At 46.0% G+C, this 17,051-nt stretch overlaps 1 protein-coding gene across 1 annotated transcript in view; it reads right to left on the reverse strand.

Moving 5' to 3' along the window:
* Positions 1 to 14,828: 14,828 nt before the first annotated feature.
* HACL1 (2-hydroxyacyl-CoA lyase 1) overlaps positions 14,829 to 17,051 on the reverse strand; it is a 32,282-nt gene continuing 30,059 nt past the window's right edge. The window contains exon 17 of the mRNA XM_004603811.3: positions 14,829 to 14,991. Within this exon, the coding sequence (XP_004603868.1) occupies positions 14,959 to 14,991 (33 nt within the window). The 3' untranslated portion in view covers positions 14,829 to 14,958. The remainder of the gene's footprint in view (positions 14,992 to 17,051) is intronic.

Here is a 17,051-nt window from a genome sequence, read left to right on the forward strand (position 1 = left end):
CAAATGAGCAAGGAAGTGCAAACAGAAGAGTGGGAAGGGTGGGTGGGGTGAGTGGAGGGCCAGAGATCTGAGGACTCATATATTTATTCATTCACTCACCAAATTTTTTAAAATTTATTTATTTTTTAATGAGTGAGTCACAGTGAGGGTACAGTTACAGATTCACATATTTTTGTGCTTGTTTTTCCCTCATGCAATGTTTGAGAGCCCATCCCTCCACCAGTGTCCATTCTCCACCACCAATGAACCCAGTATCCCTCCCACCCCCCAATTACATCCCCCCACCCCACCCCGCCTCTGTGGCAGGGCATCCAATTTGTTCTCTCTCTCTCTCTCCTTTTGGGTGTTGTGGTTTGCAATAGGGGTATTGAGTGGTCATCATGTTCATTTTTAAAATTTTATTGAATCACTGCAAGATAGTTACAAGCTTTCATGTTTGGGTTACAATCACTCGCCAAATTTGTACTGAGGTTTTCCCTTGGGAAGTGTTGATGGTTGGATGGGGGGTTGCATTTCTTTCCGTTTCCAGGCGCCTCAGCCCCAAGCCTGACTTGGAAAACCACTTGCCCCCACGCATTTGTTCGCCTCTGTGGCAGCGTTCTCCTCTCTGCTCTGTCCTTGGGTTCTAAGCATCCCACCCTCCCCCAGCACAACTGAGCATGCAGATATGTGTAACATTTCACTGGACGGAGCCAATGGGCTCTCAGAATGAAGGCCTGGGGCTGTTTTCCAGGGCTTTGCCCGTGGTTTACAAATTCAGGGGTATATTTCGAACTGAAGTCAACTTAAAAACAGCTCAGGGGGCCGGAGAGATAGCACAGTGAAGAGGGCATTTGTCTTGCATGCAGCCAACCTGGGTTCAATTCCCGGCATCCCATATGGTCCCCTGAGCACCGCCAAGAGTCATTCCTGAGCGCAGAGCCAGAGTAGCCCCTGAGCATCGCCAGTGTGACCCAAAAAGCAAAACAAAAACAAAAACAAACAAACAAACAAAAACAGCTCAAGGACGGGGCTGGAGTGATAGCACAGCGGATAGGGCATTCGCCTTGCACGCTGCCAACCCGGGTTTGATTCCCAGCATCCCATATGGTCCCCCGAGCACTGCCAGGAGTAATTCCTGAGTGTAGAGCCAGGAGTAACCCCTGTGCATCGCCGGGTGTGACCCAAAAAGCAAAAAAAAAAAAAACAGCTCAGGGACCAAGTGATAGTACAAAGGGTGGGATGCTTGCCTTGCTGATTTGATTATTGGCACCACATACGGTCCCTTTGAGCCCTGCCAGGAGTGATCCCTGTGCACAGAGCCAGAAGTAAGCCCTCAGCACCATTGGGTGTGACCCAAAAACCCAAACCAAGAGCCCATTACTCTTATTGGTCTTTCAAAATTCTTTTACAATTCTCTCCTTGCCTGTCAGTTTGAATCACCTTGCTTTTGGTTTTGGGGTCACACCTGGAGGTGCTCAGGGACCCTATACAGTGCCAGGGATCAAACCAGGGTCTGCTATGTGCGAGGCAAGCAACTTAATCCTTGTACTATCGCTTTGGGCCCACAATCCCATTTTAAAAACTGACCAGTTTTTTTTTAATTGTTAAGATGAACAGTTCTTAAATGAAAACCTCACCAGCTCAAGGCCACTGATGCATAGTGGTGTCTGATAAGCAAACAACCTTTTTTAAAAAATTTATTCTTTTATTGAATCACCATGTGGAAAGTTACAAAGCTTTCAGGTTTAAGTCTCAGTTATACAATGCTCGAACACCCATCCCTTCACCAGTGCACATATTCCACCACCAAGAATCACAGTACACCTCCCCCCACCCCCCCCGCCTCCCCAGTCCCCCTCCGCCTGTGTAGCTGATAAATTTCACTTTACTTTCACTTTACTTTGATTACATTCAATATTTCAAAAAAAAACTCAGTATTATTGTTTAGAGTTCCTCAAAATCATTTTCCCACTTATTCCTGCTCTGTTTTAGTCAATTTGGGAGATCCCTGGAAAGAAGATGTGAAAAGCACCTCCGTTTATATTGTAATTGGTTCCATAAATAGCCAATTTCCTCCACTTCCCATTGGCTCATTCTCAATCCTATTTACCCAATTGCCCAAGAAAGCTGAAATGATTTATAATAGAGTGGCTCTGAAGCATTGGCCTTGGTGTATTAACAATTGTCCACACATTTAGAGAATGGGGGAAATAAAATCTCACAGAAGCTGTTGGTGCTTTCGTTTTGGCGGAGACCTCTCTCTGTCTCTCCTGCCAGCCGAAGGTCTACTTTTCATTTGAACTAAAGTCTGGTTTTTTAAGTTAAAAACAATGGAGGTTGGGAGCTGCGCGGGCAGTACAGGGCTTAGGGTGCATGTGTGATTTGATCCCCCAGAACTGAGCATCACCAGGTGCGACCCTGGTGGTCCCCAGCACAGCACTTCATCCTTAGACCCTCACACTGAACGCAGGCTGGTTGTCCAAGAATTACCAGAATGTGCCTCCCCCCTCCATAAAAAAAAGACCTAAAAAGTCTTTGCTATTCGATGACTGAAGGGGAAGATGAAGATGTATGAAGATATATAGTGGGAAGCAACTGTCAACGTTAGAACCCCAAAATGAAGTCCTTGATACCCCAAAGAGCCCCTAAGTGAGCTCCATCCCCACCCCGGGTTGGCTGGGACTCAGGACACTGGTCCAGGTCCATAGGGTTCCCTATGGCCCCAAAGGTGATGCCATTCCAGCTGCACACAGCAGAGGAAGCCGCTGTTATTGCTCAGGACCCAGATTTATCCCTGCTCAGGTTCTCTACCGCTTTCGTTATCACTGCTGTGTCTCCTACACTGCCTACTGCCCTTCGGTTTAGTTGGCTTGCTTCCGAATTTTAAGCCTAGAGTTATGCAAGATAATCAATAATGGGGGAAAAAAACCAAAGTTCACAGTTCAAAATGAGGGGCCCCTCGGCTCCCTCTCAAACCCGTCCTCTTTGAAACAGCCTCTTTGAGATGAAGCCACATGACACACGGCTTTGGGAAGTCAGCCCCCATTTCTTAACTGTACCATGGGGAAAGGTGGTTGTGAGAAGGAAATCAAAGTATGGGTGCAACTTGTATGTTTATTGTAGCACTATTCACAATAGCCAGAATCAAGTGTGTGTGTCGGGGGGAGACCAAGTGCCTAAGAACAGATGACTGGTTAAAGAAACTTTGGTGCATCTACACAATGGAATACTGTGCAGCTGTTAGAAAAGATGAAATCATGAAATTTGCATATAAGTGGATGGTCCTGGAGAGTATCATGCTGTTAAATGAGTCAGAAAGAGAGGGACAGACATAGAATGACTGCATTCATTTGTGGAATATAAAGTAACATAATATGAGACTAATACCTAAGGACAGTAGAGATAAGGGCCAGAAGGACGGCTCCATGGTTTGGAAGCCGGCCTCGTGTGCTGGGGGAAAAGGCAGTTGGGATGGAGAAGAGACCACTAAGTAAGTGATGGTTGGAGGGATCCCTCGGGATGGGAGATGCCTGCTGAAAGCTAACTAAGGACCAAACATGATGGCCTCTAGTATCTGTATTGTGAACCATAATGCCCAAAAGGAGAGAGAGAGTAAGAAGGAATGTAGCTGCCACAGAGGCAGGGGGTGGGATGGGGTGGGGCTGATGGGAGGCATACTGGGAACATTGGTGGTGGAAAATATGCACTAGTGGAGGGATGGGTGTTTAATCATTGTATGACTGAAATTCAATCGTGAAAATTTGTAATTGTATCTCATGGTGATTCAATATTTTTAAAATTTTTTTATTAGAGAATCACTGTGATGTACAATTACAAACTTATGAACTTTTGTGTTTGCATTTCACTCATACAGTGATCATTTACCCATCCCACCACCAGTGCCCATTCACCTCCACCAATGATCCCAGTATCCCTCTCACTACCCCCACCCATCCCCCACCACCCCACCCTGCCTCTGTGGCAGGGCATTCCCTTTTGTTCTCTCTCCTTTTGGGTGTTGTAGTTTGCAATAGAGGTATTGAGTGGCCTTCATGTTCGGTCTATAGTCTACTATCAGTTCGCAGCTTTCAACCCGAGTGGGTCCTCCCCACATCCTCTACTAGGTGTTCCCTTCTCTATCTGAGCTGCCTTTTCCCCCAGCATGTGAGGCCAGTTTCCAAGCTGTGGGGCAGACCTCCTGATCCTTATCTCTACTACTCTTGGATGTTAGTCTTCCACTCTGTTATTTTATATTCCACAGATGAGTGCGATCTTTCTTATGTCTGTCTCTCTCTTTCTGACTCATTTCACTTAACATGATACTTTCCATGTTGATCCATTTATATGCAAATTTCATAACTTCATCTTTTCTAACAGCTGCGTAGTATTCCATTGTGTCGATGTAACCAAAGTTTCTTTAACCAGTCATCTGATTTAATTTAAAAAAAAATCTGGGTGAAAAAGCCCGTAAGGAGTATGTAGCGTTTACTGCCGTTACCACTACCTTAAATCCACATAAAAACAATGTTCAAAACCAATATGAAGCCCCACCTAAGGCAGAACAGCCCTCACTGTTGGAGCTTTTCTGAAGCTGTAGCATTTCCTGGGGCTGGAGAGGTAGTACAAGGGGTACGGTGCTTGCACTGCACACAGCCAGCCTCACAGATCCCCCGGTACCGTATATGGTTCCCAAGTACCACCAGAAGAGATACCTGAGCACTGAGCCAAGAGTAATCCCTGAGTACAGCAGGTGTGCCCCAAATCCTCAAAAATATAACATATTTATAAAATTTATATATTTTTTATTTTTTTGCTTTTTGGGTCACACCTGGTGATGCACAGGGGTTACTCCTGGCTCTGCACTCAGGATTCACCCCTGACGGTGCTCAGAGGACCATATGGGATGCTGGGAATCGAACCCGGTTCGGCCACATGCAAGGCAAATGCCCTACCCACTGTGCTATCGCTCCAGTCCCAGAATTTATAAATTTATGACATAATAATTTATAACATCTGTGGCTGGAGAGGTAGTTTAGGGGCTAAGACATTCCTTTGCACACTGCCAATACTGGTTCAAATCCCGGGCACCTCAGAGAGTCCCCAAGCACTGCCTGGAGTGATCCTGAGCCTTACTCAGAGTTAGCCCTGCACACCGCTGGGTATGACACCCTCAAAAAATGATAAAGAGGTGATTCAATAAATAAATAAATAAATAAATAAATAAAAATTTTAAAAAATGATAAAGAGAAGGCACCGGAGTGATAGTACAGTGGGTAGGGCCACTACCCTCTTGCCTTACATGTGGCCGACCCAGGTTCAATCCCCGGCATCCTATATGGTACCCCCACACTGCCAGGAGTGATTCCTAAATGCAGAGTCAGGAGTAACCCCTGAGCATTGCTGGGTGTGACCCAAAAAGCAAAAAAAAATTAAAAACCCAAAATGATAAAGAGAAATGGAATGTGGGAACTTGGTTGATTTCTATTTTTTGGAGAAAAAGAATAGAAATTAACATCTATGCCATCCAGTCACAGGCATCACTATCACTGTCACTGTCATCCCGTTGCTCATCAATTTGTTCGAGCGGGCACGAGTAACGTCTCTCATTGTGAGACTTATTGTTACTGTTTTTGGCATATCCAATACACCACGGGTATCTTGCCAGGCTCTGCTTTGCGGGCGCGATACTCTCGGTAGCTTGCTGGGCTCTCCAAGAGGGGCGGAGGAATCGACACCAGTCGGCCGCGTGAAAGGCGAACACCCTACCGCTGTGCTATCGCTCCAGCCCACAGGCATAGGTGAAAATAAGGAATTTCTGAAAGATAAACAAAATAAACAAGTATTTTTATAGAAGAAAAAAATGAATTATGACAAGGATAAATTCTAAACATTGAGTGGCCAAAACACTCGAGAGGAACATGATTGTGTGCAGGAAAATTTAAGAAAAATAGAAACAACAGCGTTGCTGAGATTGTCACCCTCCCTCACAGTTCCGACTTTCTGAGCTAAGCTAGAAGGACAGGGTCTGAGAGCATGACTGGCTGAAGTGCAGGCTCTGGGGTAGATCCTGTCACTGCACAGTCCCCAGAGCACTGCAGGGAGTCAGTGACACAGAGCTGGGAGCGGGCCCTGAACACCACAGGGTGGGACCCCAAAAGCAAAAAGTAGATGAGACTCTCTTCAAAGACCCCTGGAATTCAAGGCTGAAGGAAGCTCAATCCTAGGGCTCAATCCGGCCCCACTGGGATCTCACGGGGAGCTTAACAATGCCCAAGTGCCACCATAAATATACGGTGGTCACTGGCTATGGCCTGGGAGTCGGAATTTTTCTGAGCTCCCAGATGATTTCCACACATTTCCAGCAGTGATAACCAGTGGTCAGTTTCAACCACATCCCCAACAGCCCCCAACTCATACACACACACACACACACACACACACACACACACACACACACACACACACACAAATGAGGACCCAGAGGCGCCCCTAGGGGCAAATGCTTGTGAAACGTCTGCCGTGAATGTTCTCTGATGTGTCCTACCAGGGGGAGCGGAGATCAGGCTCCGCTGATCAGGAGATTATAAACAGTGAATAATCTAAATATAATGTCTATTTGGTCTGGGAAGGCAGCACGTGACTTCCCATCCACCGACTGGCCGGGCTAATTCAGTTTGGCGCAGAGGAAAGAGCCTTTTCCCAAGCTGGGCTGAGGCGTGGAGGGGATGGAGGCCTGAGCACGATGGAGGCGCCCAGCACCCAGCAATGGCCTTTGGAGGCACAGTCCGCAGGCGGCTGGGGGGGGTCCCGGTGGAGGAGACTTCCACAATGAGGCCCAGCTGGATTTGTCCTGATTCTTTCCTCTGTGAGAATCAGGACCAACGCACCACCATGAGGCCCGTTCATGTTTGTCCTGGCCCTTTCTTCGAAGACACGGGGGTCCAGAGGCGTCTGTGTGGGGGTAGGGGGCGAGGGTTAGAAGAACCCTTAGGAGATTTAATAGCTCCAGGTGAGATACAACAATCTTCAAACACTTTCCTCTAAGGAAACTGTTTTGGATCATTTTTAGTGGATTGTTCATAATCAGCAATAAAACATAAATTATTTAGGTCCTGCTTTTGGGGCAGGCTTTGGAGGTTGGGGTGGAAAAATTCAAAATATGTTGGTGAAAAGATATAATGGTGGTGGGATTGCTGTTGGAAAATTGACTGTAATAATTATTGTGAATAGCTTTATATAAAAATTAAATTAAATTTAAAAATTAAATTAAAAATAAAACAAAAAAAAAATTTTAAAAAAGAAGAACCCTTAGGAGCCAGCTCCATGCTCAGTCTTTCTGGAAGCAGCATGTGCTCTGACAGCTGACTCAGGCATGTCATCCCCCCATTTATCGGGACAGGCATACTGAGGCCCAGAGAGTTAGCCAGTCAGGGTAGAAATTCAGGCTTCTCATAGTCCACCCAAGTGGGACCATCTGACTCTGAAGATGAACAAGCTACAGATGGACCGGTTGGACTCTTGGGCTTTCTAGGTCCATTTTTCTTTCTCTTTTTTGGGTTTTTTTTTTTTTGTTGCTTTTTTGGGTCACACCTGGCGATGCTCAGGGGTCACTCCTGGCTCTGCACTCAGGAATTACCCCTGGCGCTGCTCAGGGGACCATATGGGATGCTGGGAATCGAACCTGGGTCGGGCTCATGCAAGGCAAACGCTCTACCCGCTGTGCTATCACTCCAGCCCCCCTTTCTTTTTTTTTTTTAGCACAACCTCCCCGAAGTGACCGTGACTCCCCCTACAAGGAGCAGAGCCCATCAGAGCCCCAGTGAGGACTCTGAAATCTGGCTCTGTGCCCGCTCCCTTCTCCCAGGCCTGGTCCTGCTCCCCTCCACAGTCTGAACCCCAAAGAGTTCAATGGGCCTGGCGGTGGGCACTTGTGGGCAGACCCGGAACTCTGAGCAAAGCCTTGCCAGCCTCCACTCTGGCCGCTGGGCCACCTGGAAGCTGGCACCCCGCTTGGCACCCTCCTTTCGGGGGCTGGGTCTGCCTACGGCACAGACTGACTCCCACCCACCCTCCTCCCCTCCTCTCCTCCTCCCCCATTTTCCCTGAAAACTCCGAAGTGTGTTTGGGGGCCCTTGGGGTAGATGTGGAGAAGTGGTATTGCCAGACCTAAGGAAGCTCAATTCTTAGATTTTTGAGAGTTTTCCAAAGAGGCTGAACCAGTCGGCATTTCCACCAGCAGTGGTTGAGGGTCCTTGTCCACTGCATCCATGCCCACACATTCTTTTTTGTTGTTGTTTGTTTGTTTGTTTGTTTGTTTGTTTGTTTTCCATGTGATCAAAGGACTCAAAGTCAGTCTGCAGAAATTTGCTTACCTGAGGGCCTGGGCGTCATTCTGGGGACAAGGGTAGAGGGGAGCAGGCATTTTGGAGGTAGGCATGGTGTTGGAAGGATATAAGCATGAAGCTCTCATTAAAAATGTGTAAATTGGGCTGGAATAACAGCATTTGCCTTGCACGCGGCCGACCCGGGTTCGATTCCCAGCATCCCATATGGTCCCCTGAACACCGCCAAGAGTTGTTTCTTAGTGCAAAGCCAGGAGTAACCTCTGTGCATTGTGCATTGCTGGGTGTGACCCAAAAAGAAAAAAAATGTGTAAATTGGGGCTGGAGCGATAGTACAGCTGGTAGAGTATTTGCTTGCACGAGGCCGACCCAGGTTCGATTCCCAGAATCCCATAGGGTCCCCCAAGCACCACCAGGAGTAATTCCTGAGTGCAGAGCCAGGAGTTGACCACTGTGCATCGCTGGGTGTGACCCAAAAAGAAAAAAAAATGTGTAAAACATGGGAGTAATAAAACAGGAGGGAACTTAGAACTAAGTAAACTAACAGATCCTCAAGTATGGAATGCTGTCTTGGCCTCTGCTTCTCAGAGGAGCCCGTGACAGAAGCAGCCCACCCCCCACCCATCACACAGCACTGCTGGGGAGAAGGGGAGAAAGGTGTTCGTCTACAGGGTGCGCCTAGAGGAACTGTTTTTGAGGATGTTGAGGAGGAGACATTGGTTGTTGGTCTCAGTACCCTGCAGAAGGCCATCCAGGTCTCTGAGTGCAACCTCATAGGGGGTCACATAACTCTGAAAATGTTTGTTTAGGGGCCAGAGCGATAGCACAGTGGGGAGGGTGTTTGCCTTGCACACGTACGACCCGGGTTCGATGCCCGGTATCCTGTGTCATCCCCCGAGCACCACCAGGACTAATTTCTGAGTGTAGAGTCAGGAGTAACCCCTGAGCATTGCTGGGTGTGACCCAGAAAGCAAAAAAGAAAAAAAAATTGTTTGGAAAGAAATCTCAATGATTTATCATCAGTAAATGGCAGGTTTGTATGCCTATTTTACATCAAAATATAGCTAGGGTCCCCTAGAAATTTCTTTAGCTCAAAAGGGTCTGTCACTGCACTGAGGCATTGTTGTCCTGTTGTTCATCGATTTGTTCGAGCGGGCACCAGTAACATCTCCATTGTGAGATTTGTTGTTACTGTTTTTGGCATATCGAATATGCCACGGGGAGCATGCCAGGCTCTGCTGTGTGGACAAGATGCTCTCGGTAGCTTGCCAGGCTCTCTAAGAGGGACAGAGGAATCGAACCCGGATCGGCCACTGTGCTATCGCTCCAGCCCACAAAGGGGTCACAGGTGGAAAAAGTTCAAGAAGCCTTAATCTGAGACCAGGAACTGACCCAGCAGCTCTACTTCAATGGCCAAGAAGTCATTTTCGGGGGTAGGGGGAGATCGTGGGAGGGGAATGGGTTACACCCAGTGGTCCTCAGGGGATGACCCTGATGTGAAGGTGGAGCTGTGAGTCCACAGGGGTTTCCTCTTCACCTTTCACAGCATCTTTGGCTTCCTCTGTCCACATTAGTCCAGGATTCAAATTAGCAGCAACAAATGCATCCAGAAAACACCAGTTCCTTCCAGTTATATCTACCTACATCTCACCAGAGTCACTTATATTAGAGCTCTCAATCTTAATTCCTTCTAGAATTTAACTGGGTTCCAATTTTTTTTTAATTTTTCCTTTTATTTATTTTTTGTTTTGTTTTGGGGCCACCCCCAGCAGTGCTTGGAGCTTACTCCGGGCTCTGTACTCAGGGATCACTCCTGACAGGCTTGGGGAACCATATGGGGTGTCGGAGATCAAACCTGGGTCAGCCAGGTGCAAGGCCAGCACCTTACCTGCTGTACTATCTCTCCAGCCCCGGGTCCCAAATTTCTCAGTATATTCTTGCAAAATTAATTCTTTTCTCATTTTATTTATTTATTTTCATTGAATAATCGTGAGATACAGAGTTACAAAGCTGTTCATGGTCAAGTTTTAGTCATACAATGATCCAACACCCAACCCTCCACCAGTTGGGTGGCATTTTCTACCACCAAGGTCATTTCCTACCACCAAGGTCCCCCATTTCCCTCCCACCACCCTGCCCCCAGCCTGTCCCTATGACAAGCATTTTCCTTTTCTCTCTTTCTCTCTCTCTCCTTTTGGGCATGATGGTTTGCAACACAGAAATGGAAAGATTAGTATTCTTACAAAATTATATTTTAGTCACTTAGGTTTGCTGATATTTCAGTCACGTACCGTTTCTTCATTGGCATGCCCTCTTTCCCCATTCACCCAGCTAAGCATCTTAAAACTAGAAAGGGAACAAAAAATATGTTCGGATTCAATATTGCCACTTCTTTGGGTGATCCAAAGTCCCATTTCTTCTTTGAAACAGACTTGAGACTTTTCTCTTTTATCCTCACTTTATTCCGCCGAGGTACTTCAAAAAATCATATTGAGACAGTCACAGAAATCCTCGAGGTGTTTCCAACCTGAAAGAGGCCTCTTCAGATAAGTAGCTTGCAACCTCCCACAGCGAGGGAAGAGGCATATAAGGAAATTAAAACACGAAGTGCCTATCCTCCTGGAGTGATTGACTGGATAGGGAACTAAGTCCCACTTATTCGGAAAGTGAACTCACACAGTGAGGCAGGACAATATTCTGCCCAGCATCCTCTACTCTAATGTTGCATATTCCTGAAACAGTGAAAGGGTTGCAGTGATAGTACAACGGGTAAGACACATGCCCCCTGCATGCAGCTGACCCAGGTTCTATCCCTGGCTCTACATATGGCTCCAAGCCCACCAGGAGTGATCCCTGAGCACAGAGCCAGAAGTAAGCCCTGACCACTGCCGAGTGTAGCCCAGAAACAAAACGAAGCAAGCAAAAACCACAATGGCATGTGTTAATGGCTACTACATATCAGGCATTGGGCTAGGGACTTCTGGCTAGTTTTATAAACTCCCCAAGCTCCATGAAGTATGAATGAGTTTGGGAAGAGTATCACCAGAGAAACTGTCTTTGAAATCCTGGGTCCTAAGTTTCCTTAATCAAGAAAACAATCATCTTTCAAAGTTCAATACTTATAAGCTCTGAGTATTCTGCAGCATCCGAACATTCATTATTCACCGAAGGAGGGGCAAAACAGCTTCTCAAAGTAAATTTTTCTTTCTGTTTTTTTTCAAAGTAAGTTTTAACTTTCAACCAGAATTTTTCTTTTAGAAATTCTAATTAAACATTTTCACCTTGCCCAGGAAAATTCCAACAGGAATTTCAAGATCTGTTGTTACAAGCTATGCAAGCAATGGATGGTGTTGCCAAAACACTGCTGGTTACCTGGACTTATACGCTTTGACTGACCTCTGCTGGACAGTCTATTAACCAGCAACTTTTTTTTTCTTCTTTTTTGCATGGGCCATAGCCGGCGATGCTCAAGGGTTACTCCTAGCTCTGCACTCAGAAATTACTCTTGGGGAATCACACCCAGAAACTGCCCCCGGCGCCATGTAATCCCATCAACGGCCAACATCCAGAGATTATAAAACCAAGCTCCCGACATCTTATAGCCTAGTTCTTTCTCTTGAAGAACATGGCAAGCTACTGAGAGTTTCCTGCCCGCATAGGAGAGCCTGGCAAGCTCCCAGTAGTGTGTTCATATGCCAAAACTAGTAACAATGATGGGTCTCATTCCCCTGATCCTGAAAGAGCCTCCAATGCAGCACCATTGGGAAGGACGAGTAAAGAGAGGCTTCTAAAATCTCAGGGCTAGGATGAATAGAGACGTTACTGAGACCACTAGAAAAAAATCAATGATCAATGGGATGATGATGATGATGATGATGATGATGATGATGCCTCGGGGACCATATGGGATGCCGTGGATCAAACCCAGGTCATCCACAGACAAGGCAAATAAATGCTCCAACCCCAACAAGCAGCATTTTAATTTTTCTCTTGGGACAGCAAGACCAGAGCATTTCCCAAAATTATTATCTACAGTTATTATATCTCATACAGAAGACTGCACAGAAAAATCTTAAACTGCGCTGAGCGCCAGAGGCAAGTGCTGCCACGGCAGAAGATGACAGAGAGGAGGCTGCATGTGCTCCCCATGCTCAGTGCTCCTTGTAGCTTCCTCCACGCAGCCACCCAGGCTTGCCAGAGTACCTGCCAGTGGGGCCCCACTGCGGGGCAAGTCCAGGAAAATCACAGCTCCCTGCAAGATCCTCCTGGAGGCCACCACTTTGCAAAGCTCACTTACACTCTTAACTTGCTAATAATGATGTTTGGGCTTTTATTTTAATTTTTGGCCACTCTTGGTGATGCTCAGGGCTTACTCTTGGCTTTGCGCTCAGGGATCACTCTTGGCGAGCTCAGGGGATCCTATGTGGTGCTGGGGATTGAACCCAGGTCAACCACCTGCAAGGCAAGTACCCTCGCCAGTCTCCTATTGCTTCAACCCCAACCCCCACTGTCCCTGCGTCACCTCAAGTCCACCTCCCTTCACTGCATCCTTCCCCCCACTGCTCTATACACTCAGTTTACAGTCAAATTTCAAACACTTGTCTTCATTCAACACTCAGTCTGCCCTTTGGAGGTGGCCACACCCAGCGGTGCTCAGGAGTTACCCCTGGAAGTGCTCGGGGGACCATATGTGGTTTGCTGGATTTGAACCAGGGCTGCCTACATGCAAGGCAAGTGCGCCTTAGCCCCTGCACTCTCCAAGCCCCACTGATTCCTCTTGTTTTTCCACTTTGCAACAGATGCCTTCGATCTTCTGTCCTCCTACTGTACTTCACTTGACATGACAGGCTCTAGTTCCGGCCAAGTTGCAGAGAGCTGCCAGATTGTATCTTCCTTTAGATACACAGTATTCCACCGAGTGTATCTACAGTTTGTCTACTCATCTGTTCTTGGACATTTTTAATTGAATCACTGTAAGATAAGACCCTTACAAAGCTCTTCATGATTAGGTTTCATTCCTACAATGTTCCAACACCCATCCCTCCACCAGTGTACATTTCCCAGCACCAGTGTCCCCAGGTTCCCTCCCATCACCCCCCACCCCACCCCCAGCCTGACTCTATGGGGCAGGAACTTCTCCGCCCCCCTCCTCTGGTACTGGACATTGACTGTTTCCCCTTTCTTGGCAATTGTACTTAGTGCTACAATGAACATAGTTATGTATCTTTTTGTTTGTTCTTGGGTTTTGTAGGGGATTTTTTGGCAGGGGTGGAGGGGGGCCTACCCAGCTCTTCTCAGGGATTACTCCTGGCTCTGAGTTTAAGAATCACTCCTGGTGGAGTTTGGGGATTGGGGGACCATATGTGGTTCTGGGGACCAAACAAAGAATTGGGTATATGCCAGGCAAGTGCCTTAACCTTTGAACTATTTCTCTGTATATATACTTTTGAGGGTTTTACTTTTGTATTTGGGGAACAGTTGCCAAGAAGAATCACTGAGTTGTATAGATTTTTCTGTATCTTACCCTTTTAAGAAGTGTCTGTATGGGGCCGGAGTGATAGTGCAGTGGATAGGGCTTGCACACGGCAGACCCTGGTTCAATCCCCAGCATCTCATATGGTCCCCCAAGCACCTCTAGGAGTAAATCCTGAGCACAGTGCCAGGAGTAACTCCTCAGATCACTGGGTGTGACCCAAAAAGAGACAGAGAGAAATGTCTGTAGAGTTTTTTTCAAAGAAAGAACCAGACAACTGTCCTACCAACAGAGAAAGAGGGTTCCTTTCATCACAGCTCTGCTGTCATGCTAGTCTTGGGTCTTTGTGATATATGCCTTTCTCACTGGTGTGACAAGGTATCTCCCTGACATTCTAATTTGCATTTCCCTGATATTAAGTGATGAACATGCTTGCATATGTCTACTGGCCATCTGTATATCTTCTTTAAGTGTCCATTCATTCCCCCTATGTGTATATATATATATATATATATATATATATATGTAAGTATATATACAAACACACAAAGAAATATCCATTAATTTCTACCCCTTTCTATATATGTACATAGATACACATATTTATATATTATACGAAAGTGTCTATTCATTTCCCCTCATACTTACATATATTGCTGTGTGTATGTATATATATATATGGTGTGGGGGCCACATCTGGCAGTGCTCAGGGCTACCTGCTGAGGTATTTCTTCATCCCTCCATGGTTTTTGATGGGTTCATTATTTTTTGTAATTCAGCTTTGTGAATGCTTTGTTATTATTATTTTGGAAACAATAGACATTTTTTTCCTTTTCTCCTTAAATTGTACTTCAGGTCACATGGTTACAACAGTGCTGCCTTTCATGGCTGCAGTGTATGTCGCTACCACCCTTCACCACCTCCGGAGTGCCCACCTGAATCACTCCGACTCTGTCCCCCTGCCACCCACGTGCAATGCCTGCTGGGCTATTTCTGTGACGGAATACTGGTGATTTTTTCTGTTCTTGATCAATTTACTGTAACATGTCATTTAGAAACATTTTATTTCTCTTTGTATAATATAGTCATTTTTCTATGGAAAATAAAATTCTTCCACAGGAAAAAAGAAAACTCTCCAAGATCATCCACTGGTGTCTTTATTTACATATTAGAGCGGGTCAGCCAGTGAAAATCCTAGAAAAAAAAAAGACAGCAAACACTCAGTAAAAAGAAGTAATGGTTTCAAACTGTACTCTCACCGATTCTGCTTGCTCTAAAATACCAAAGTCACATTATAACAAAATTTACCACATGGGGTGTAGTAGGGTTTGTAGGATTGCTCGTTTAAACATGTGTCTTTGCTTGTTGTTTTTTTCACTCTGGAGAAACCCATGTTCTCTCATGTATTGCTTTCCTTCTCTCCCCCTCACATCTTTCTAAGTAAATTTCATTCAATAAAAAAGTATTTTGCATCATTAAAAATAAATAAATAAATAAATAAGGTTTGCTTGTGGTCCAGTGCTTTTTCCAAAAAGGAGTTAACCTTGTTGTCTTATCCTATAAAGCAATGTAAACTGAGGGCCAGGAAGATGGCTCCCAAGCACTACAAGTGTCCCAGAAAAACAAAAACAAAAAATAACTATAAATAATTAAAATGACTTAAATATTCCTAAGCTACAGAATAGACCAAAATAAAGAAGCTAGAAATCATTTTTTTTAAAAATCCAAAGGGTCAGAGAGCTGGGACAGGGTCAAGGTACTTGCCTTGCATGTGACCCCCAACGCCAGTTTAATTCCTGGCACCCTGAATGGTCCCCCCAGTATCACCAGGGGTCACTCCTGAACACATAGCCAGGAACAGTCCCTGACCACTGCCAGGTATGGCCAACAACCCAATCCTCCCACACCAACACACACAAAGACATCCCTCATACACATACACACACACACACACACACACACACACACACACACACACGCAAACCCCACACAGCCCTACATTGACTCCTGGGTCCAGAGCATGAAAAAATAAGAGTCTGAAAGGACCTGACATACATTTGAAAGAAAAGAGAAAAGGACCGGGGTGAGGGTGGGGGGAAAGGAAGAGAGGAGTTAGAGAGGGAAAGAAGGAGAGGGAGAAAGAGGGAGAGAGAGAGAGAAGAAAGAAAAGGAGAAAGGGAGAGAGGGAGGGAGAGCGAGAGGGAAAGAACGAGGGGGTGGGAGTGTGCCCCCAGGCCTAAGAGAAGCCGGGTGAGAGCAGACACTGAAGGTCCCCCAGGCCCACCACGCTTCAGCGCTTCCAGATCAGAGCAGGAAGAGCCAGGCGACACCAAGAATCCATGCAAGGGTGGCGGGACACACTAGCAATGAAAGGCCGGTAGCTCAGAAACCGATGGGAAACTCCTGGACTGATGAGGACAGATACTGTATAGGCATGGCAGGTACACAACTACATAAGGATGATTCTCGTGGAATCATAGAAGAGAGAAGCTCTAAGCAGATCAGCGCTGCTCTGTGAGGATGATGACAGTCTTTACGGCCCGTATCTGACATTCCCTGCTGGGAATCAAACCGAACCCCCCCCCACACACACACACACACCACTGAACAACATACTTGGCTTTCAAATAAATGTCTTTTGCTGTGCAATTTAGTCATCTTATATAGTCCCGGTTCTTAATTTGCTTTTGTTGTCTTTGCTTTTAGAACCAAGATGTAAAAACCGACAGCCAAGATGGATGTCAGGAGCTAGCACCTGTTTTTCCCAGGAGGCTTTCAATTTCAGGGGCTACATTCAATGTCTGATTTAATATCTGTCCAGGAAGTGTGACAATTTGCCCAGCAAAATTATTGAAGAAATTGTCCTTGCATTACTGTGTGATTCTTGGTTCCTCTGCCATAAACTAACTGACCGTGAATTTCAGGGCTCTATTCAGTTCTATTGATTCATGCCAGTTGACTTACCCAGTTTTATGTCAATCCCATACTGTTTTGATTACTATAGTACTGTGATATCATTTCAAGTTATGAAGTGTACTTTATACTTTTTCAAGATTACTCTGGCCCTATTTATCCTTCAGATCTCAGTTTAAGCAACACCTCCTTTGAGAACTCTCTCCTCTGATCCCAACAGAAATCAAATCCTTCACTGCATATTCATTCAAAACTTTCCTTGAGAGCAACTGCCTCACTGCCATGACACATTTACTCATGACACCACCGGCCATTCCTGCTCTTACCTGCTGGACTGTAAT

This window comes from Sorex araneus, chromosome 4 (assembly GCF_027595985.1).
Source record: "Sorex araneus isolate mSorAra2 chromosome 4, mSorAra2.pri, whole genome shotgun sequence".
Classification (NCBI taxonomy): Eukaryota; Metazoa; Chordata; class Mammalia; order Eulipotyphla; family Soricidae; genus Sorex; species Sorex araneus.